This window comes from Palaemon carinicauda, chromosome 8 (genome assembly GCF_036898095.1).
Source record: "Palaemon carinicauda isolate YSFRI2023 chromosome 8, ASM3689809v2, whole genome shotgun sequence".
NCBI lineage: Eukaryota > Metazoa > Arthropoda > Malacostraca > Decapoda > Palaemonidae > Palaemon > Palaemon carinicauda.
Window position 1 is genome coordinate 118,489,474 of NC_090732.1, and position 24,895 is coordinate 118,514,368.

At 45.7% G+C, this 24,895-nt stretch overlaps 1 protein-coding gene across 1 annotated transcript in view; it reads left to right on the forward strand.

Annotated features, from left to right (window-relative positions):
• The window catches only part of ND-19 (NADH dehydrogenase [ubiquinone] 1 alpha subcomplex subunit 8), a 108,713-nt gene extending 85,295 nt beyond the window's left edge, over positions 1 to 23,418 (forward strand). The window contains exon 4 of the mRNA XM_068377831.1: positions 23,130 to 23,418. Within this exon, the coding sequence (XP_068233932.1) occupies positions 23,130 to 23,244 (115 nt within the window). The 3' untranslated portion in view covers positions 23,245 to 23,418. The remainder of the gene's footprint in view (positions 1 to 23,129) is intronic.
• The last annotated feature ends 1,477 nt before the right edge of the window (positions 23,419 to 24,895 follow it).

A 24,895-nucleotide genomic window follows, 5' to 3' on the forward strand; every position in this document is an offset into this window, starting at 1 on the left:
ATCACGTTCTTTCTACTGAGAGGGAAAGGCCGCAGTCTCCAACATTGGGGTCATTGCTCAGGTCAAACATTTTTTCTTGCCTTACTGCCGGGCAAAATGGTGCGGCAACAATATCCCTCCTCTTCAGGACACCGTTAACCCACTGATTTGCAGACTGGTGCATCAAAAAGGTAAAACCCTTAACACCTAAAGAATTAAGTTGGTGTACTTTGTCTGTATCTCAAGCTGGGTTATGGCAGCAGACTCAAGTCCTCAGAACAAGGTGCTCTTATACTTTAAGTCCTTCTAAGGGGTCTATATCAGTGTAGCAACTGGAATTAAATGGGTAGAGGATATGGGTTCATGCCTTGTGGTATGTCAAATCTTTGTTGTCGTAGGAGTGCGGTTAGAGTGAAGAGATTTCCCCTTTCTCCTTTCGAGGTCAAAGTCTTCTAAGGAGAGATCCTGAGGTGTTCCAGGAGTAGAACAGTGCTTGACTGAACGCCTATACCAAGTATTAGCGCACACTCCTGGGGATTGGTACATTCTCGATATGCTCTCTCTCTCCCCAGTGTAAGCGAAGAAAGATCGGTTAAAGGCCCACCAGACTTCAGATAGGCCATCCTGGTTGTCGACAAATTCTTCAAGGAAGAAGTAGCAGGATTAGAAGATTCAGTTGAAGGGAATCTGTTCACATTATGGGACAAGGCATAGGTAGAAAGAAAGTAAGCACCTGTACCGCCGTACATGATACTTATTACTGGTGTGAGATAGTTTTGGCACTCTGCCTCTCCCTCTCCTTCCCCGTAGAAAGAGGGATTCGTCCAGGAAATGGAACAGCACTCTTCATCCTGACCAACAGTGCACATACTTAGTTTGATATGAGACCAATTATTATTGCCATTATTATTATTAGCTAAACTACACCCTTGTTGGAAAAGCAAGATGCTATAAGCCCAAGGGCTCCAATAAGGAAAAATAGCCCAGTGAGGAAAGGAAATAAATAAACAATATGAACAATTAAAATAAAATATTTTAAAAACAGTAAGAACATCAAAACAGATACTGTATGTCGTATATAAACTAAAAAAACATGTCGGCACTAAAATCAATGCCAGTCGTACAAACTTCCTGACCACAATCAAGGGATTTCTGTACAGCATTGGATATTTTAAGAAGGGCATTACTTGCTCCAAGGCATTTACAAAAACCAAATTGCAAACTAGGGAACAGATGATTACCTTCAGTAAACCTATTAAGACATTCAAAACCTTTAGATAAAATGGGAGTTATGGAAATAGGGCCGTAATCAGTTGGACTTGAGCTATCACAAACACATTTACATAGTGGAGTCCACTAACATTACCAATTCTTCAACAAGTGTCAAACGCTGCTCTTGCTAACTTGCGCAAAATAATATAGCTTTGGAGCTAAGAAATCTGCAGTCTTTATAAAAAACAAAGGAAAAATACCATTGGGGTCTACATCTCCATAAGCATCAAGGTCCATCAAGAGCTTTAATTTCCTGAGTGAAAAGCAAAACTAGTGAGTTTAGCCTCACGAAAACAGGATTGAGGAAGATCAAGTTTCTCATTACTCTGCTTACTGTCAAACACAGCCAAAAATGTTGCCTTTACCTTTGGACAGTGAGTGAGAGAGCCATCTGGTTAATGCCATTTTTTAAGGACAGGACTTTGACATTTATGCCACTTGATAAGGTGACTTAGGACATCTCAAACTTCAAAGGACCTTCCGTTTTGCAACGCCAGGGCGATTTATCCTGAAAATTAGTGTTTCCAAATTTTATCTCCTCCCCTAAGACCTCGGATTACCACCCTATATAGACCTGATGTAGACCTCCAGTTAAATGAAGTTTGTTCCAACACGGAGACTTACCTCGAACTACTTTCTTAGGAGGTACCTGGAATCTCCTCTCAACCGACCAAAGTTTTATGTAGTTTACCCTACTTCTGTTTTCTGTGAGGACTACCCCAGGCGGAAGGATACGTGCCCTGAGGCTAGTCCCGAGCCAGGTCGTGTGTTAACTTGGGTCTCGACCCTCAGTAAGTTCTCTGGTCGCGTCGTGATACCTTCCCGACGCTCTCCGTTCTCAGTGCGACCCTTTATGTCCCCGACTCGCGTGTCCCACGTGGTATCCCTGTACTTTCCCTTGTGTTCTTGCGTGTTCGCTTGATTCCCTTGTGCTTTCTCAAGTGTATTCCTTATCCTTTCCCTGCGTTCCTGTGTCTTACGGTGTTGTGTTGTGCATTATGGAGCATGCCCGCTGTTGTCCTGGGCCTAGAGCCGGGAAGTCGTGTGGAGCATTTTTGTCCAAGCCGGAGGTTGACCCGCATTCCCTTTGCTCTTCGTGTAGGGGTAGTGTGTGCTCTGCGTTGGACACGTGTCCGGAGTGTGTCGTGGAGTGAAATCCAGTGAATTCGTTTCAGTACGAAAAAGAAGAAGCCCGCTAAGCGATCTCCCAGGAAGGGGAGCACCTCTTCGCCCTTGGCATCGCCAGGAGGGAAGTCTGACTGTGTTTCTCTCCCATCTTCCCCTACCCAGAGTAGGGGACGAGGTAAGTCTGTTGTGGGGAAGAAGCCGATTGCTCTTACCCAGGAGTCTAGTCTTCGAGATGTTGGGGTTGCTGACTCTTTGCAGGCAAGGGGGGGGGCCTGAATGTGTTTTTAGTAGGGGTCTTGGAGACTCTGCCCTTGTGTGGGGGGGGGGGGGGGGGCACGTCTCATCTGATGACCCCATGTGGGGTAAAAATCTCCCTGTCTCTTCGCCCGCTTCATGGGCCTACTTTTCAGGTACCTCTGCAGCTGATGTCACCCAAGATAAGATAGACTCCGGTAGCGGATCCTTTTGGATGGGGACCCCTGAAGACTCCGGGTAGGTCCCCGTTGAGGATGGAAGAAGGCCTTGGTTCCTGATTACCCAATGTGGAGCGACTGAACTCTCCCCCAGCTCCTCTTTCGGCGGTTCCTGACATGTTTCTACAACCTTCGACCTCCGGAACCCAGCAAATCACGAAGACGTCCATTCCCCATGCGCCTGCCCCTCGGTCGCGTTATGCAGAGTCGTCGGAGTCTTCAGTGGCAGGTTCATCGTTCTCTTCGGAGGGAGAAGCGCGGAGGAGGGATAGATCCAGGAGCAGACGTTCCCGTTCGAGGTCGAGATATGGGAGAAGGCGTTCCAGGTCTCCGAGGAAGAAATACAGGAGGAGTAGGTCTCCCAAAGAAGAATGGGTCCTCGTCCCCCGCAGGAAGCATGCGGACTTCGCTGCGATCCCGAGTTGGCGTTCCAGAGACGGTTCTCCAAGGAGGTCCTCTTCCAGCCACAGGTTTGACCCTCGGAAGGATGAGAGCGAAAGGACCTCTTCAGACAGGCGTAAGGCCGGGAAACAACCGACTCGACCCGCCCAGCGGAGGGGGTCGCTTTTTCAGACGGGCAGCCTCGTCGAGTCAGCAAAATTGGCTCGACCTTTGGATACACAGGGACAGCTTCCTCCGTCGGGCAAGCCCACGGAAGCCTCACCCTCATTGTTGAAGGACATGTTAAGGACGGAAGCCCTCGCCGACATGCAACTAAGGCACGTAATCGACCACCTTTTTTTTCCAAGACAAGTTTGGTTCAAGGACGAGGATAAATAGAATGCATGCAAACCAAATCTCATAATCACTATATATATAGACAACATATCCATCATATGGATATAAGTTCTTCTGTGGTGACCATCTACCAGTTACCTTATAAGGGCCTACTTAACACCTGCGACTTATTTTCAAGTTGTTTCCACTCCTATACAGGACAAGGTGCTCTGAGATTTTCTGGAAAAGCTAAACCAACCAGTTTGGTTCATAGTACGAAGCATTGGGACTTATTCCTTCCTAAGTATAAGTCTCCTTTTAACCTTCCTAGGTATAAGTCTCCTTTTAAAGAACAATGGTTTATATTCGTATAGGAACAGATCATAAATTTAAAATTTTTTAATTCCTAACTAGTGTATAGTATGCAAAACCAAGTACTTTCAAATTACACTTCCCACCTTAACCACCCCACAAGTCCCAGGCCATAGGTCAACAGTGGCAGAGCAGACTGGCAGGTGAGTTGAGCTTACCCTCCACCTGCTTGTAACTAATCCTATGTTGTTTAAAGTTAAATGGCTATTCTCAGCAAGCCAAAATTATATTCCCATTTAAGGACTCAAAACTGTTGTGATTTTTCTTAACTATTTAAACCAGAGTAATTTGTATTTTTCCAACTATACAGACCTGAGTCCTTTAATAGGAGTATGCTTTCAACGAAGCTAGATACGGCTGTTAAAATTATATGTTAGTAATATTTACTACTGGGTGGCAAGAAAGCCAAGCCCACCCAACAGGAGGATCTTCAAAGGCAAGAAGCCCTTCCTCCATGCAAGGCTGTAGGGACCATTCTGATCGTACAACCTGCATTTGGCGACTGAGTGTGCGAGTGTGCCTGCTTGAGCATTCTTCTTGCCGACATCCTTACAGCGTTGTCCACTGCTGAAGTATGCAACTACTCCTTAAAATTGCTAAAGGTCTGTGAAATAGTGGTCCCCTGTAGTTTTGTTGATAATGAACACACACTACTGAGTGCTTTATCAGAGTCTGTTGGAAAGTTTGTAGTCTTGAGAACAGTGCTTGCATTTTCAAGAAGTTGATACACAGGCACTTTTCTTCTGTGACTAGATCTGTGGCAGCTTTGATGTGTGCCCCACTCCTCCTTAGATGTGTATGTGAACAGTATTATCTTTAGTGGTGGATCTTTGAATGGGAGTCCCCTGGTAAGGTTTGTTTTTCACCCACCAGATAAGACTTAACTGTACTCCCTATTCCACTGGAATGAGATGGTGAGGAAGATTGTTGCTGATTGCTAATCATTGATGTATCGGACACCACTGGAGCAATCGATGGTGGAGTCATTATTAAGGAATGAATTTCTCAGAGGAACCATATCCAAGAGGACATTGCAGGAATGGGTGACCACATCCCTTAGCTTGCCCAAACTATTGTCTGATGTAAAGACACTCACTGCCGACGGTCCTAGGTGTTCCATCCTCTGCTTAGGTGCAAGACTCAACTTCTCCAGATAGATCATAATCCCCAAATAGTGGTAAAAAGAAAGAAGTCTCTCTCGATCCTGGAGCAACTGCTTCCTGGAGGAAGACAGGCTCAACCAATTGTCAAGATACTTTCTGTTGGACCGATGGGTGGGTACTGTATTTGGAAGTATGGATCCTTTAGGTCCATGGAAGACAAAGTCTTCTTTCCTGATGAAAGACCACATGATGCTTGCCGACTCTACCTTGAATGACGTCTGGAGAACAAATTTATTCAAGAGAGATTGATGACCGGTTTCCAGCCCACAGTTGTACCACATGTTGCTTGCCGACTCTACCTCGAATGACGTCTGGAGAACAAATTTATTTAAGAGAGATTGATGACCGGTTTCCAGCCCAGAGTTGTATTTTAACCAGGAAGAATAAACTTTGACTGGAGATCTGTCCGGACGACCTCAAACGTGTTCCTCTCCTTTACTTTCACCTCTGCCACTACGGCCAGAGCTTCCTGAGATTTTGTAGGGTTAGTCTGAAATGTCAACAGTGAGTGATGAGGGGGAGTTTTAAGGATTTCCATCACCCCTTGCTCTGCTCAGATATGCTGCCACGTGGACCAATGGCTAAACAGGTGTCCACCTTGAATCAGGGCTGCTGGATGAGGGGTCTGCTGACTTCAGTTTGGGGGTAAAACTGTGGATCACTATTCATGCCTTTCTTCGAGGAGTAAGAACCTGGATGTATATATCAGGCTCTGTAGGTCACCAAAGTTTCTCAAGGCAAGGTGGAGTTTAAAGTTCTTGTTGCTGTTGATTTTAAAGGGACGGGGCTCTTAAAGATAAGTACACAATAGATAAGCGTCATGGTTTGCCTTAAAGGGAACTTCACAATGGATAAGAAAATCATAGTTTGCCCTACTCAAGCTTTTCATCATCACGTTCTTTCTACTGAGAGGGAAAGGCCGCAGTCTCCAACATTGGGGTCATTGCTCAGGTCAAACATTTTTTCTTGCCTTACTGCCGGGCAAAATGGTGCGGCAACAATATCCCTCCTCTTCAGGACACCGTTAACCCACTGATTTGCAGACTGGTGCATCAAAAAGGTAAAACCCTTAACACCTAAAGAATTAAGTTGGTGTACTTTGTCTGTATCTCAAGCTGGGTTATGGCAGCAGACTCAAGTCCTCAGAACAAGGTGCTCTTATACTTTAAGTCCTTCTAAGGGGTCTATATCAGTGTAGCAACTGGAATTAAATGGGTAGAGGATATGGGTTCATGCCTTGTGGTATGTCAAATCTTTGTTGTCGTAGGAGTGCGGTTAGAGTGAAGAGATTTCCCCTTTCTCCTTTCGAGGTCAAAGTCTTCTAAGGAGAGATCCTGAGGTGTTCCAGGAGTAGAACAGTGCTTGACTGAACGCCTATACCAAGTATTAGCGCACACTCCTGGGGATTGGTACATTCTCGATATGCTCTCTCTCTCCCCAGTGTAAGCGAAGAAAGATCGGTTAAAGGCCCACCAGACTTCAGATAGGCCATCCTGGTTGTCGACAAATTCTTCAAGGAAGAAGTAGCAGGATTAGAAGATTCAGTTGAAGGGAATCTGTTCACATTATGGGACAAGGCATAGGTAGAAAGAAAGTAAGCACCTGTACCGCCGTACATGATACTTATTACTGGTGTGAGATAGTTTTGGCACTCTGCCTCTCCCTCTCCTTCCCCGTAGAAAGAGGGATTCGTCCAGGAAATGGAACAGCACTCTTCATCCTGACCAACAGTGCACATACTTAGTTTGATATGAGACCAATTATTATTGCCATTATTATTATTAGCTAAACTACACCCTTGTTGGAAAAGCAAGATGCTATAAGCCCAAGGGCTCCAATAAGGAAAAATAGCCCAGTGAGGAAAGGAAATAAATAAACAATATGAACAATTAAAATAAAATATTTTAAAAACAGTAAGAACATCAAAACAGATACTGTATGTCGTATATAAACTAAAAAAACATGTCGGCACTAAAATCAATGCCAGTCGTACAAACTTCCTGACCACAATCAAGGGATTTCTGTACAGCATTGGATATTTTAAGAAGGGCATTACTTGCTCCAAGGCATTTACAAAAACCAAATTGCAAACTAGGGAACAGATGATTACCTTCAGTAAACCTATTAAGACATTCAAAACCTTTAGATAAAATGGGAGTTATGGAAATAGGGCCGTAATCAGTTGGACTTGAGCTATCACAAACACATTTACATAGTGGAGTCCACTAACATTACCAATTCTTCAACAAGTGTCAAACGCTGCTCTTGCTAACTTGCGCAAAATAATATAGCTTTGGAGCTAAGAAATCTGCAGTCTTTATAAAAAACAAAGGAAAAATACCATTGGGGTCTACATCTCCATAAGCATCAAGGTCCATCAAGAGCTTTAATTTCCTGAGTGAAAAGCAAAACTAGTGAGTTTAGCCTCACGAAAACAGGATTGAGGAAGATCAAGTTTCTCATTACTCTGCTTACTGTCAAACACAGCCAAAAATGTTGCCTTTACCTTTGGACAGTGAGTGAGAGAGCCATCTGGTTAATGCCATTTTTTAAGGACAGGACTTTGACATTTATGCCACTTGATAAGGTGACTTAGGACATCTCAAACTTCAAAGGACCTTCCGTTTTGCAACGCCAGGGCGATTTATCCTGAAAATTAGTGTTTCCAAATTTTATCTCCTCCCCTAAGACCTCGGATTACCACCCTATATAGACCTGATGTAGACCTCCAGTTAAATGAAGTTTGTTCCAACACGGAGACTTACCTCGAACTACTTTCTTAGGAGGTACCTGGAATCTCCTCTCAACCGACCAAAGTTTTATGTAGTTTACCCTACTTCTGTTTTCTGTGAGGACTACCCCAGGCGGAAGGATACGTGCCCTGAGGCTAGTCCCGAGCCAGGTCGTGTGTTAACTTGGGTCTCGACCCTCAGTAAGTTCTCTGGTCGCGTCGTGATACCTTCCCGACGCTCTCCGTTCTCAGTGCGACCCTTTATGTCCCCGACTCGCGTGTCCCACGTGGTATCCCTGTACTTTCCCTTGTGTTCTTGCGTGTTCGCTTGATTCCCTTGTGCTTTCTCAAGTGTATTCCTTATCCTTTCCCTGCGTTCCTGTGTCTTACGGTGTTGTGTTGTGCATTATGGAGCATGCCCGCTGTTGTCCTGGGCCTAGAGCCGGGAAGTCGTGTGGAGCATTTTTGTCCAAGCCGGAGGTTGACCCGCATTCCCTTTGCTCTTCGTGTAGGGGTAGTGTGTGCTCTGCGTTGGACACGTGTCCGGAGTGTGTCGTGGAGTGAAATCCAGTGAATTCGTTTCAGTACGAAAAAGAAGAAGCCCGCTAAGCGATCTCCCAGGAAGGGGAGCACCTCTTCGCCCTTGGCATCGCCAGGAGGGAAGTCTGACTGTGTTTCTCTCCCATCTTCCCCTACCCAGAGTAGGGGACGAGGTAAGTCTGTTGTGGGGAAGAAGCCGATTGCTCTTACCCAGGAGTCTAGTCTTCGAGATGTTGGGGTTGCTGACTCTTTGCAGGCAAGGGGGGGGGCCTGAATGTGTTTTTAGTAGGGGTCTTGGAGACTCTGCCCTTGTGTGGGGGGGGGGGGGGGGGCACGTCTCATCTGATGACCCCATGTGGGGTAAAAATCTCCCTGTCTCTTCGCCCGCTTCATGGGCCTACTTTTCAGGTACCTCTGCAGCTGATGTCACCCAAGATAAGATAGACTCCGGTAGCGGATCCTTTTGGATGGGGACCCCTGAAGACTCCGGGTAGGTCCCCGTTGAGGATGGAAGAAGGCCTTGGTTCCTGATTACCCAATGTGGAGCGACTGAACTCTCCCCCAGCTCCTCTTTCGGCGGTTCCTGACATGTTTCTACAACCTTCGACCTCCGGAACCCAGCAAATCACGAAGACGTCCATTCCCCATGCGCCTGCCCCTCGGTCGCGTTATGCAGAGTCGTCGGAGTCTTCAGTGGCAGGTTCATCGTTCTCTTCGGAGGGAGAAGCGCGGAGGAGGGATAGATCCAGGAGCAGACGTTCCCGTTCGAGGTCGAGATATGGGAGAAGGCGTTCCAGGTCTCCGAGGAAGAAATACAGGAGGAGTAGGTCTCCCAAAGAAGAATGGGTCCTCGTCCCCCGCAGGAAGCATGCGGACTTCGCTGCGATCCCGAGTTGGCGTTCCAGAGACGGTTCTCCAAGGAGGTCCTCTTCCAGCCACAGGTTTGACCCTCGGAAGGATGAGAGCGAAAGGACCTCTTCAGACAGGCGTAAGGCCGGGAAACAACCGACTCGACCCGCCCAGCGGAGGGGGTCGCTTTTTCAGACGGGCAGCCTCGTCGAGTCAGCAAAATTGGCTCGACCTTTGGATACACAGGGACAGCTTCCTCCGTCGGGCAAGCCCACGGAAGCCTCACCCTCATTGTTGAAGGACATGTTAAGGACGGAAGCCCTCGCCGACATGCAACTAAGGCACGTAATCGACCACCTTTTTTTTCCAAGACAAGTTTGGTTCAAGGACGAGGATAAATAGAATGCATGCAAACCAAATCTCATAATCACTATATATATAGACAACATATCCATCATATGGATATAAGTTCTTCTGTGGTGACCATCTACCAGTTACCTTATAAGGGCCTACTTAACACCTGCGACTTATTTTCAAGTTGTTTCCACTCCTATACAGGACAAGGTGCTCTGAGATTTTCTGGAAAAGCTAAACCAACCAGTTTGGTTCATAGTACGAAGCATTGGGACTTATTCCTTCCTAAGTATAAGTCTCCTTTTAACCTTCCTAGGTATAAGTCTCCTTTTAAAGAACAATGGTTTATATTCGTATAGGAACAGATCATAAATTTAAAATTTTTTAATTCCTAACTAGTGTATAGTATGCAAAACCAAGTACTTTCAAATTACACTTCCCACCTTAACCACCCCACAAGTCCCAGGCCATAGGTCAACAGTGGCAGAGCAGACTGGCAGGTGAGTTGAGCTTACCCTCCACCTGCTTGTAACTAATCCTATGTTGTTTAAAGTTAAATGGCTATTCTCAGCAAGCCAAAATTATATTCCCATTTAAGGACTCAAAACTGTTGTGATTTTTCTTAACTATTTAAACCAGAGTAATTTGTATTTTTCCAACTATACAGACCTGAGTCCTTTAATAGGAGTATGCTTTCAACGAAGCTAGATACGGCTGTTAAAATTATATGTTAGTAATATTTACTACTGGGTGGCAAGAAAGCCAAGCCCACCCAACAGGAGGATCTTCAAAGGCAAGAAGCCCTTCCTCCATGCAAGGCTGTAGGGACCATTCTGATCGTACAACCTGCATTTGGCGACTGAGTGTGCGAGTGTGCCTGCTTGAGCATTCTTCTTGCCGACATCCTTACAGCGTTGTCCACTGCTGAAGTATGCAACTACTCCTTAAAATTGCTAAAGGTCTGTGAAATAGTGGTCCCCTGTAGTTTTGTTGATAATGAACACACACTACTGAGTGCTTTATCAGAGTCTGTTGGAAAGTTTGTAGTCTTGAGAACAGTGCTTGCATTTTCAAGAAGTTGATACACAGGCACTTTTCTTCTGTGACTAGATCTGTGGCAGCTTTGATGTGTGCCCCACTCCTCCTTAGATGTGTATGTGAACAGTATTATCTTTAGTGGTGGATCTTTGAATGGGAGTCCCCTGGTAAGGTTTGTTTTTCACCCACCAGATAAGACTTAACTGTACTCCCTATTCCACTGGAATGAGATGGTGAGGAAGATTGTTGCTGATTGCTAATCATTGATGTATCGGACACCACTGGAGCAATCGATGGTGGAGTCATTATTAAGGAATGAATTTCTCAGAGGAACCATATCCAAGAGGACATTGCAGGAATGGGTGACCACATCCCTTAGCTTGCCCAAACTATTGTCTGATGTAAAGACACTCACTGCCGACGGTCCTAGGTGTTCCATCCTCTGCTTAGGTGCAAGACTCAACTTCTCCAGATAGATCATAATCCCCAAATAGTGGTAAAAAGAAAGAAGTCTCTCTCGATCCTGGAGCAACTGCTTCTTGGAGGAAGACAGGCTCAACCAATTGTCAAGATACTTTCTGTTGGACCGATGGGTGGGTACTGTATTTGGAAGTATGGATCCTTTAGGTCCATGGAAGACAAAGTCTTCTTTCCTGATGAAAGACCACATGATGCTTGCCGACTCTACCTTGAATGACGTCTGGAGAACAAATTTATTCAAGAGAGATTGATGACCGGTTTCCAGCCCACAGTTGTACCACATGTTGCTTGCCGACTCTACCTCGAATGACGTCTGGAGAACAAATTTATTTAAGAGAGATTGATGACCGGTTTCCAGCCCAGAGTTGTATTTTAACCAGGAAGAATAAACTTTGACTGGAGATCTGTCCGGACGACCTCAAACGTGTTCCTCTCCTTTACTTTCACCTCTGCCACTACGGCCAGAGCTTCCTGAGATTTTGTAGGGTTAGTCTGAAATGTCAACAGTGAGTGATGAGGGGGAGTTTTAAGGATTTCCATCACCCCTTGCTCTGCTCAGATATGCTGCCACGTGGACCAATGGCTAAACAGGTGTCCACCTTGAATCAGGGCTGCTGGATGAGGGGTCTGCTGACTTCAGTTTGGGGGTAAAACTGTGGATCACTATTCATGCCTTTCTTCGAGGAGTAAGAACCTGGATGTATATATCAGGCTCTGTAGGTCACCAAAGTTTCTCAAGGCAAGGTGGAGTTTAAAAGTTCTTGTTGCTGTTGATTTTAAAGGGACGGGGCTCTTAAAGATAAGTACACAATAGATAAGCGTCATGGTTTGCCTTAAAGGGAACTTCACAATGGATAAGAAAATCATAGTTTGCCCTACTCAAGCTTTTCATCATCACGTTCTTTCTACTGAGAGGGAAAGGCCGCAGTCTCCAACATTGGGGTCATTGCTCAGGTCAAACATTTTTTCTTGCCTTACTGCCGGGCAAAATGGTGCGGCAACAATATCCCTCCTCTTCAGGACACCGTTAACCCACTGATTTGCAGACTGGTGCATCAAGAAGGTAAAACCCTTAACACCTAAAGAATTAAGTTGGTGTACTTTGTCTGTATCTCAAGCTGGGTTATGGCAGCAGACTCAAGTCCTCAGAACAAGGTGCTCTTATACTTTAAGTCCTTCTAAGGGGTCTATATCAGTGTAGCAACTGGAATTAAATGGGTAGAGGATATGGGTTCATGCCTTGTGGTATGTCAAATCTTTGTTGTCGTAGGAGTGCGGTTAGAGTGAAGAGATTTCCCCTTTCTCCTTTCGAGGTCAAAGTCTTCTAAGGAGAGATCCTGAGGTGTTCCAGGAGTAGAACAGTGCTTGACTGAACGCCTATACCAAGTATTAGCGCACACTCCTGGGGATTGGTACATTCTCGATATGCTCTCTCTCTCCCCAGTGTAAGCGAAGAAAGATCGGTTAAAGGCCCACCAGACTTCAGATAGGCCATCCTGGTTGTCGACAAATTCTTCAAGGAAGAAGTAGCAGGATTAGAAGATTCAGTTGAAGGGAATCTGTTCACATTATGGGACAAGGCATAGGTAGAAAGAAAGTAAGCACCTGTACCGCCGTACATGATACTTATTACTGGTGTGAGATAGTTTTGGCACTCTGCCTCTCCCTCTCCTTCCCCGTAGAAAGAGGGATTCGTCCAGGAAATGGAACAGCACTCTTCATCCTGACCAACAGTGCACATACTTAGTTTGATATGAGACCAATTATTATTGCCATTATTATTATTAGCTAAACTACACCCTTGTTGGAAAAGCAAGATGCTATAAGCCCAAGGGCTCCAATAAGGAAAAATAGCCCAGTGAGGAAAGGAAATAAATAAACAATATGAACAATTAAAATAAAATATTTTAAAAACAGTAAGAACATCAAAACAGATACTGTATGTCGTATATAAACTAAAAAAACATGTCGGCACTAAAATCAATGCCAGTCGTACAAACTTCCTGACCACAATCAAGGGATTTCTGTACAGCATTGGATATTTTAAGAAGGGCATTACTTGCTCCAAGGCATTTACAAAAACCAAATTGCAAACTAGGGAACAGATGATTACCTTCAGTAAACCTATTAAGACATTCAAAACCTTTAGATAAAATGGGAGTTATGGAAATAGGGCCGTAATCAGTTGGACTTGAGCTATCACAAACACATTTACATAGTGGAGTCCACTAACATTACCAATTCTTCAACAAGTGTCAAACGCTGCTCTTGCTAACTTGCGCAAAATAATATAGCTTTGGAGCTAAGAAATCTGCAGTCTTTATAAAAAACAAAGGAAAAATACCATTGGGGTCTACATCTCCATAAGCATCAAGGTCCATCAAGAGCTTTAATTTCCTGAGTGAAAAGCAAAACTAGTGAGTTTAGCCTCACGAAAACAGGATTGAGGAAGATCAAGTTTCTCATTACTCTGCTTACTGTCAAACACAGCCAAAAATGTTGCCTTTACCTTTGGACAGTGAGTGAGAGAGCCATCTGGTTAATGCCATTTTTTAAGGACAGGACTTTGACATTTATGCCACTTGATAAGGTGACTTAGGACATCTCAAACTTCAAAGGACCTTCCGTTTTGCAACGCCAGGGCGATTTATCCTGAAAATTAGTGTTTCCAAATTTTATCTCCTCCCCTAAGACCTCGGATTACCACCCTATATAGACCTGATGTAGACCTCCAGTTAAATGAAGTTTGTTCCAACACGGAGACTTACCTCGAACTACTTTCTTAGGAGGTACCTGGAATCTCCTCTCAACCGACCAAAGTTTTATGTAGTTTACCCTACTTCTGTTTTCTGTGAGGACTACCCCAGGCGGAAGGATACGTGCCCTGAGGCTAGTCCCGAGCCAGGTCGTGTGTTAACTTGGGTCTCGACCCTCAGTAAGTTCTCTGGTCGCGTCGTGATACCTTCCCGACGCTCTCCGTTCTCAGTGCGACCCTTTATGTCCCCGACTCGCGTGTCCCACGTGGTATCCCTGTACTTTCCCTTGTGTTCTTGCGTGTTCGCTTGATTCCCTTGTGCTTTCTCAAGTGTATTCCTTATCCTTTCCCTGCGTTCCTGTGTCTTACGGTGTTGTGTTGTGCATTATGGAGCATGCCCGCTGTTGTCCTGGGCCTAGAGCCGGGAAGTCGTGTGGAGCATTTTTGTCCAAGCCGGAGGTTGACCCGCATTCCCTTTGCTCTTCGTGTAGGGGTAGTGTGTGCTCTGCGTTGGACACGTGTCCGGAGTGTGTCGTGGAGTGAAATCCAGTGAATTCGTTTCAGTACGAAAAAGAAGAAGCCCGCTAAGCGATCTCCCAGGAAGGGGAGCACCTCTTCGCCCTTGGCATCGCCAGGAGGGAAGTCTGACTGTGTTTCTCTCCCATCTTCCCCTACCCAGAGTAGGGGACGAGGTAAGTCTGTTGTGGGGAAGAAGCCGATTGCTCTTACCCAGGAGTCTAGTCTTCGAGATGTTGGGGTTGCTGACTCTTTGCAGGCAAGGGGGGGGGCCTGAATGTGTTTTTAGTAGGGGTCTTGGAGACTCTGCCCTTGTGTGGGGGGGGGGGGGGGGGGCACGTCTCATCTGATGACCCCATGTGGGGTAAAAATCTCCCTGTCTCTTCGCCCGCTTCATGGGCCTACTTTTCAGGTACCTCTGCAGCTGATGTCACCCAAGATAAGATAGACTCCGGTAGCGGATCCTTTTGGATGGGGACCCCTGAAGACTCCGGGTAGGTCCCCGTTGAGGATGGAAGAAGGCCTTGGTTCCTGATTACCCAATGTGGAGCGACTGAACTCTCCCCCAGCTCCTCTTTCGGCGGTTCCTGACATGTTTCTACAACCTTCGACCTCCGGAACCCAGCAAATCACGAAGACGTCCATTCCCCATGCGCCTGCCCCTCGGTCGCGTTATGCAGAGTCGTCGGAGTCTTCAGTGGCAGGTTCATCGTTCTCTTCGGAGGGAGAAGCGCGGAGGAGGGATAGATCCAGGAGCAGACGTTCCCGTTCGAGGTCGAGATATGGGAGAAGGCGTTCCAGGTCTCCGAGGAAGAAATACAGGAGGAGTAGGTCTCCCAAAGAAGAATGGGTCCTCGTCCCCCGCAGGAAGCATGCGGACTTCGCTGCGATCCCGAGTTGGCGTTCCAGAGACGGTTCTCCAAGGAGGTCCTCTTCCAGCCACAGGTTTGACCCTCGGAAGGATGAGAGCGAAAGGACCTCTTCAGACAGGCGTAAGGCCGGGAAACAACCGACTCGACCCGCCCAGCGGAGGGGGTCGCTTTTTCAGACGGGCAGCCTCGTCGAGTCAGCAAAATTGGCTCGACCTTTGGATACACAGGGACAGCTTCCTCCGTCGGGCAAGCCCACGGAAGCCTCACCCTCATTGTTGAAGGACATGTTAAGGACGGAAGCCCTCGCCGACACGGCGGTGCCTGTCTCAGGACCGAGGCCTAGTGCGGAGGTGCCCGTCGGGACAGCTCCTTACCGCCACACGGAGGTGCCTGTCGAGTCAGCACCTCAGTGCCAGACGGAGGGCGCGTTCGGCGACGCGGAGGGTTCTCCAACCGAGGATTCGGCCTATTGAAGGGTTATAGGCCTCATACGGAGGCATCACTGGATTGAGGATCCTGTTCCCGCCGACGAGGATGCCTGGCGTTCCAGCCTCAATCGTTTAATGGAGGCCCCCGTACAGCAGAAACTCTCCTTAGCGCTACCTGTGGCCAGGGACGTACTTGCGTAGACAAGGTTGTGGCGGGCAATGCCGAAGCCCCCAAATCCCAGTGTGCTTCAAAATTACTCCAGGGTCTAAGGTCCCAGAGCAAATATTATGTGCCGGAGGGGCAGCGACCGGAAGCCTGCAGGATGGGGCCTCCCTTGAAGTGTAAGGTCAGGGTGCCCCGGAAGACAGAGCCTCTTCAGCCCCGATTTGTTTCTCCCAGTCAGAGGCGACGATGATGGAGGAGATGTCTAAAGACCTGGTCAACGTCGCCTCCTGGTTGGACTGGTAGGCATCAACTCTGGTGGGTATCCAGGCCACCTACGTCTTGTCAGACCCAGTGAATCAAGGCCTCCTGAAAGAACTCATCATCTTCGGGGGAAGGACACTGAAATTCTTGACGTTCCAGTCTCTTGCCCTATCGGCCAACTGGATCCTTAGGAGAAGGGATACTGTCCTGACCAAGCTATCCCGGAGAATCCCTGACAGGGAAGCGAGGGCTTTGAGGAGCCTGCCCGTGTGGGGTGACTCGCTTTTTCCCTTGAAACAAATGGAGGAAATCATGGAGAAGGTCATGAGGAGGAAGGAAGTGAGCGGTCCCAGACCTCAAGCCATGAGGAGACCCGCTTACAGAAGGCCTACGTCGGATGGACCCTCTACTTCTCGAGCCTCTCCTAGCCAGACGAGGAGAGACGCCCCATCTACCTCTTGGGCTCAACCACCGCAGCCCCCCCGTAGAGGAGCTCCGACAGCACCTGCCTCGTTTAGAACGTCCTACTCAGCTTCCAGGAGAGGGCGTTCAGGTCGATCCTCCAGAAGGAGATAGGGGGAGAGGCCCCCTACTCCTGGACAAGCCTCAGGTTGGGGGATGCCTCAGATATTTTTGGCAAGCATGGAAAGAGCACGGTACGGAACCCTGGACTAACGGTGTTGAAGCAGGGTTACAGACTACCATTCCTGGCAGAACCGCCGCCTCTGATTCCAGCCAGTCGGGCGGAGTGGCTAGCACCCAAGGACCCTTTGAAGAGGGTAGCCTTACAGGAGGAAGTATCCACGATATTGGAAAAAGGTGCGAAGGAAACGGTCATACATCCGGGCCTAGGCTTCTACAGCCGACTCTTTCTGGTGGAGAAAGCGACGGGAGGTTGGAGACCGGTGATAGATCTGTCAGCCCTCAACAAGTTTGTGTGCTAGACCAACGTCAAGATGGACACCCCGAAGTCGGTCCTGCAGTCCCTGAGGGAAGGGGACTTCATGATGTCCATAGACCTCAAGGACGTGTATTTTCAAATCCCTATCCACCCCTCAAGCAGGAAGTTTCTCTGGGTGAAGTGGGGTACCCAGATCCTGCAGTTCAAGACCCTCTGCTTCGGATTGTCAACAGCGCCGCAGGTATTCACGAGGATCTTCACGACAGTCTCCGTGTGGGCTCACGAACGGGGTATTCGCCTCATTCGCTACTTGGATGACTGGTTGCTTCTTTCTTCCTCAGAGGTGGTTTTGAAGGATCAAGGCGTGAAACTAATACAATTCTGCAATGTTCTGGGTATCACTATCAACCTGGAGAAGTCGCATCTGTCTCCCTCCACCAGGATGACTTACTTGGGGATAGTGCTGGACTCCCGCTTAGTGAGAGCCTTTCCGTTGGGGGAGAGGTTGAACAACCTGGACCAGATCCTCCGGCCCTTCCTTTCAGGGCAGCCCAGGAGAGTCAAGGACTGGCAGAGGTTGATAGGTCACCTAATATCATTAGAGAAACTGGTCCCCCAAGGGAGGCTCAGACTCAGGAGCATACAATGGAACCTGAAGGGGCTCTGGAACCAGTTAGACTCCCCCCACAAGTTAATTCCCGTTCTTCCAGAGACAAAACAATCCCTGGAGTGGTGGCAGGATCGAGCGAATACCCTCAAGGGGATGCCCTTCGCAACCGAGCTCCCCCGAGATGCTTCTCTTCACAGACGCCTCCAAGGAAGGGTGGGGGGCACACCTTCTCGACAAGTCAGCAAGAGGCTCTTGGATGGAAGAAGAGAAAGCACAGCACATCAATGTCCTAGGGATGAAGGCAGTCCGAGAAGCGTGCCTACAGTTCGTAGATCTTCTAAGGGGAAACACAGTGGCGTTGATGTGCGACAACGCCACTGTAGCATACATAAAGAAACACGGAGGTCTCAAGTCGAAGAAGTTGTGCGATCTCACGTTGGAGATCCTGGATTGGGCCGAGTCAGAACAAATCGTGATTTCAGCAAAGTTCATTCCAGGGAAAAGGAATGTCCTAGCCGACGGGCTCAGCAGGATGGGCCAGGTCTCTTCACCCAGAAGTAGCCAGGCTCATCATTCAAAAATGGGGTTCGCCGGTGATGGATCTCTTTGCAACCAGACTGAACGCACAACTCCCCGTATTCTGTTCTCCTGTCCCAGACCCAAAGGCGGCATTGGAGGACGCCTTTCAACACAAATGGGACAATCTCGACGTGTACGCTTTCCCTCCCTTCGCATTGATCCGGCAAGTGCTCAACAGGTAAGGGCAGCTCATAACCTAAGGATGACTTTGGTAGCACCCTGGTGGCCGGAGAGAGAGTGGTTCGCGGATCTAACAGACCTAGAATGTCTTCCCCCATGGCCTCTGCCCGACAGACCAGACCTTCTGCTGCAGCCACACTTCCAAAGGTTCCACGACAATCCTCGGTCTCCTTGCCTTCACGCTTGGAGACTATCGAGTGTCTCCTGAGGAAGGAAGGATATTCGGCAGGAACGGCTGAAAGGATGTCGCGCTATCTGAAGCGGTCTACCAGGCGAAGTGGACCACTTTCACGAAATGGTGTTCCTCAAGAAACATGAAGCCTCTAAAAGCTTCGGTTCCGGATATTGCGGATTTCCTCGTACACCTTAGAGACGTGGTGGGCATGTCAATACCAGCCATGAAGGGAGTTCGTGCAGCCTTGGGCCAAGTTTTCCTTCTGAAGGCCATTGATCTGGGATCCTCTAGGCATATCTCTATGCTCATCAGGAGCTTTGAACAAGCATGCCTTCCGCAAACCTCCAGGGTGCCGCAGTGGGATGTGCCAAGAGTACTGAAAATGCTAAGTGAACCACCGTTCGAACCCTTGAAGGACATAGTGGACAGGGATCTCACTCTCAAGACAGTCTTCTTATTGGTCTTGGCTTCAGCTAAGAGGGTGGGAGAAATCCATGGGTTGTCCTACGAAGTCTCTCATACGAAGGGATGGCGTGAGGTCTCCTTCAAGTTCGTCCCTTCTTTTGTGGCTAAAACACAGAATCCAACAGTCTGGGATCCTAAGTTCGAAGGCAAGGCTTCTCAATGCCAGCGATTCCTCGATCAGGGAATCCGGAGGATTTGAAGTTGTGCCCCGTCAGAGCCGTGAGGAAATGCCTTGAGCGGACGGCTAATCTCCGCCCTGGTATCAAAAACCTCTTCGTCTCCACTTGTACAGTGAAAAAGCAGGTATCTAAGAAAACCATCTCCTATTGGCTAAGACAGGTGATTGTCAGGGCCTATAGCAAGGCGGGCCTTCCCCTGACAAGTAATCCCAGGCCCCATAACATTAGGAGTCTAAGTACCTCTCTGGCTTTTGGGAAGAACATGGCGGTGGCCCAGATCCTTAGAGCAGGCACCTGGTCGAACCAGTTGACCTTCACAACTCTTTCCTCAAGGATTGCTCGAGGAAATCTCTAGACGGGTTCTCTATTGGGACAGTCATCTCCCACTCCAAGCGATTTAACAGTGAAGCCCCAGGTACAATCGTGGGTAGCAAAACCAAGAGACACAGGTTCGTTTCCTTTCACCCTTGTCCCTTTCCTTTCCCGACCCCCGGAGATAGACCAAGATAGAACCTGCACAAGACATGACTTCACAACTTCGTCACAGGACTCAGCATCGTGGAATTTTTAAGGGTGAGTACTTAGACACTAACATGAGCTCTTTGTGTAGTTTTTCCCTACCTTTCGTTTTCTGGATATCTTAGAACCTAGTTTCCTACCTAGGTTCCTTGTCGCCCGGACACCTAGTCGCCCGGATTAGTTGGGTCTAGAGGTCAGGAAGACACTCCCACCTACTAAAGTGTAAGTCTCCTAAGAAAGTAGTTCGAGGTAATTCTCCGTGTTGGAACAAATCACAAATTTGTAAGTAATTTGTATTTTTCCTAACATACTTACCGAGAACTACTTTCGGGTAATGGCCCTCCCTTCCTTCCCCGAGTGCCTTACTGACCCTTAGATATTTTTAACATCCAGGAACTTACCGAGGGTCGAGACCCAAGCTAACACGCGACCTGGCTCGGGACTAGCCTCAGGGCACGTATCCTTCCGCCTGGGGTAGTCCTCACAGAAAACGGAAGTAGGGTAAACTACACAAAACTCTGGTCGGTTGAGAGGAGATTCCAGGTACCTCCTAAGAAAGTAGTTCTCGGTAAGTATGTTAGGAAAAATACAAGCTACTTAAAAATTTGTGATTTTCTTTTTTTTTTCCTAAAAGTCATTTTTTCCAGGAATGAATTTTTTTTATTATGGTAAAAAATTAAACCCTATAAATCAGGGGAAAAAATCAAGAAAAAAAGGAAAAAAAATGGAAAAAGGGCTTAATATTGTTGTTTTATAATGTCTTTCTAGGTTATATACCAAATTTCAATGTTATATCTTTAAAACTAAGGGAGAAGATAGAATTTGAAGGTCAATAAGTAGTATAGTTTTTCTACATATGGGCATTCAAAGCTTTCCTTTGTATTTTTACGAAGACAATATTAATAAATCATGATTATTATGAATTTTATATTCTTTTTTATGGATATTAGTAAACCAATATAATGTTATTTATCATAATTTAATCATAAATGAAGATTCCTTTGCTCAATATCTTGCTTCTTTAGGCTCCTGTCAGGTAAGGCAGGCGGGGTCTCTCTCTCTCTCTCTCTCTCTCTCTCCTGAACTCTTAATTGAGCGAATTTTCTTCTTCATTATGATAGCAAGATATTGAAATTATCTTTTCCTCTGAAATGATGAAATTCTAGCCAAAATGAGAAAAACAAACGCAAAAATGAATGAATGTCAGAGGGCGTTAAAAGTTTTTCTTTGTATTTTTACAAAGACAATATTAATAAATCATGATTATTATGAATGTTATGTTCAATTTTGTATAATGATAAATTAAAACAAAGTTGTTGATCGTTTTGCTCAATATCTATATTCTTTTGCTCGTCTCAGGCAAGGCTGTTGCTTCTCCATACACTCTCGCTCTCACACACAGTCTCTCTCACACTTTTTCTCTTGTGCACACACTCGCACATTCTCTCGCTCACACATTCTCTCTCGCACACACACACTCACTCGTGCATACTCTCTCTTGCACACTCACACTCTTTTCTCGCACATTCTTTTGCTTAAACACACACTCGCGCATACTTTAATCTCTTGCACTGTCGCGCTCCTACTCTCTCTCTTTCTTTCTCACATACACACACTCACACTTTCTCTCTCACACTCACTACCCCTCTCTCACTTTCTCTCTCTCTTCCACACACTATTGCATGGTCTCTCTCGCACGCTCTTTCTCTCTCTTGAACACCACACTCTCTGACACACACTATATCTCACACGTACACACTCGCACTTTCTCTCTCGCACACTCACACACACACTCCCTCTAGCGCACACACTCGCTCTCGCTCACTCACTCTTATACTCTCGCACGCACTTTGGCTCGCACACTCTCTCCCTCTAGCACACATTTTCTCTCGCACTCACACACTGTCTATCTCTCTTGCACACACTCGCACTCTCTCTCTTGCACACTTTCTCTCGTACATACTCTTGCTTACACACACACTCGCACATACATTAATCTCTTGCACTCTCGCTCTGTCTTGAACACACACTCTTGTGTACACTGTCTCTCGCACTCTCTCTCTCTCTCTCGCTCTCTCTCTCGCACATTCTCTCTCGATCTCACTCTCACATGCACACTCGGTCTCTCGCGTGTGCACACTCGCGCACTCTCTCTCTCTCTTCTTGCGCACGTACACTCACATGCACACACACTCTCCTTTGCATGCACACTCTCTCTCTCTCTCTCTCGTGCACACTATTGCGCACGCTCTTTCTCTCGTGCACGCACACACTCTCCCTCGCGTGCGCTCTTGTGCACACTCACTCTCTTGCACACTCGCGTGCCGCACTCTCTCATCCACACACACTCACGCACTCTCTCTCTCCCTCGCGTTCGCACTCTCACACACGCGCTCTCTCACTCGTGCACTCTCTCTCTCTCTCTGTTCCTCTCTTGTGCACACTCGCGCAGCTCTCACTCTCTCTTGCGCACACTCTCCCTCTCTCTCTCTCTCATGCGTGCACTCTCTCGCGCTGCACACTGTCTCTCTCTCTCTCTCTCTCTCTCTCTCTCTCTCTCTCTCTCTCGTGTGCACTTAAGCGCGCACACACTACTACCATAAAAGGATTTTTTTTCTTAAGTTAGCAAGATGTTGAAATTGTCTTTTTCAAACGATAAAATTCTAGCCGAAATCGAGAAAAACTAATGTAAAAATGAGCGAATATCAGGCATGTACGATCTCGGAGGTTTGTGGTAGGACTGAAGGGCGAAGGGTGTAATGTGCATCGTCTGTAACTTGTGAAAGTTATACAGATGCCATTGTTCACAATTTCTTCTACATTAAAATGTAATCATAAAAATTTAAAATTCTACATTAAAATATAATAATCAAAATTTACAATAACAGAAGAAATACTGCATTTTCTTGTGGGGAAGAATGTTTATGGTTTATTTAGTTTCTTTTATTAATTACCCTGTAATTATGAAAGTAAGAGGAATTTAGACAAATATTTCGTATACGCATTCTCCTTTGCCATACAAAGCTCAGTGAATTTTCTGCAAGATTTTGTGTTTTTCTTCATATATCCACATATATTGGCATTTCGGCCACCCTTAACTGGCTGTTTCCAGATACACCAAATCACACTCGCATTGAAGGACATGAGTATTTGTATTTATGTAAGAACAAATTTCATGCTGCTGATAACATAATGATATTTACATACGATACTTTGTTGAAATGCTGAAATAGCATATTAATACAGTTTTTTTGCCTAATTTATTAACATTTCATGTAAAATTTCAATTTTTTTTTTTTTTTTTTTTTTTTGTCGAGCACTTTCATAGGGTATTTTATTGTTCCTGGTATACTGAATAGGTCTACCTATATGTAAATATTATGTTGGGTTAGATAGAGAATGAATATTAATACAATTAATCTTACAGACCAAAACCAGAACCAGAGGCCCCGCTAGAATTTCCAGGTGCTGCCCAGCCAATCCCTCCTCCTCCTGTCACAGGAACTGCACGCTATGGTACCCGTCTTTTCTGGATGGAATAAAATTTATAGCAATACTGTTGTCTAGCTATTAATGGTAACAATATCACATACTGTAGAGGGAATTAATTTTTGTTTTATTTCTAGCAATTGTAAATATTTAAACAGTCAGATATGTGAATGGATTATCTTTGAGACTGAGATAAATGTAATTTATAAATAAAAATTTTATTTGAACTATTAGTTTACAATACCAATATAAAAATATGCCATTGAAATGCTTAGCTATATATACTGTATATATATGAATTGAAAACCACTTTTAATAGTGCGAAACATATTCACAGATATCATCATAGTGAAGCTTCAATATCATAGTGTCATCTTCCAAAAGTTGTATTGAAGCTTTTTCTTGATCTTTATGAAGCTGCAATATTCGCCCTCTCTGAAATCAAACAAAAGGACTGATTAGAACATTGTTTTTGGAAGTGAATAGAAGCTGCACTGATAAATGAAATTTTTTATTAAAAAAAAAAAAATTAATATTCTTAAAGGACCTCTGTAGAATTAGCATTGTGTTCCAGTAAAGGAATACAGTGCTATAAAGTTCTTGATGCACCTTTTGCTGGAATCATGAGAACATGTAATGCAGTACATTTAATTTACCTGCACAAACATTGTGCATGGTGTGTGGACCTCAAAGTTTTTATACAGTAGTATATGTGCTGACAATGTATATGCATCATGCATGCATAGCACCATTGAATACCGATACGTTGACAAAAGAATATTCCTTGAAAAATTATGGAGAAAAAGAAATACAGTAGGTTTTTTTCATGCAGAAATTTCACAAGAAGGAAAAGTGGAGATAAATTGGTTGTTTCTACACAACTACAAGCCTTTCTCCTTTAATAGGAGTATGACTTCAGCATACCTTGAATGGCCATATTAACTAGGTAGTTTTAGTTGCTGGGAGGTGGAGATTAGGGACTACCAACTTGCCAGGTAGAGTAACAATTGCTTGATTTTGGACGCAGTTCAGTACACATACACTGTTCTGGTGCGTCATAATATCACAAATTTAGAAGTAGTTTGTATTTTTCCTAATAATATATAAACCTAAATCCTTTAATAGGAGTATTATTTCAGCAAACCTGGAACCAAGTTGTTAAGATTTTATAACGAGACGTCATTAGTTGTAGGAGGAGAAGCTCCAGCCCCAACCACCTCCCTGAGTAGCCACTTTAACCTTTGCCTATGAATTGCAGGGTGCATGGAGGCAGGAAGTTAATGTTGAATGACTTGGGTTTTGTTAGTCAGAAAAATACAAATCAAGATACTTTTAAAATTTGTTTTTTCTTTTTCTTACGTTGATACAAACCCTTGTCCTTTTAATAGGAAACTTATCCTAAGGAGGAGTTAGTTTTTAAGACCAAACGACCCTTGTAAAATCTCAATGTCAATGCATTCAGACCTAAGTAGGTGCAGGTACAGTGACTTCTCTCCACATCTACTGTTCTAAAGGGTTTAGGAGATAGATTTATGTTTCTACTGTCAGGCAGACAGTCAATTCAGGAACAACTTATTCACACTGGGGTATTTTGTTTTGTCAGTATGTAAAACTAATATACAGTAGATTACTGGCTTTACATTTATATCCATTTTTCCCCTTGTTAGAAGGATGAGGAGGATCTAATTGATTTTATAAAAGATA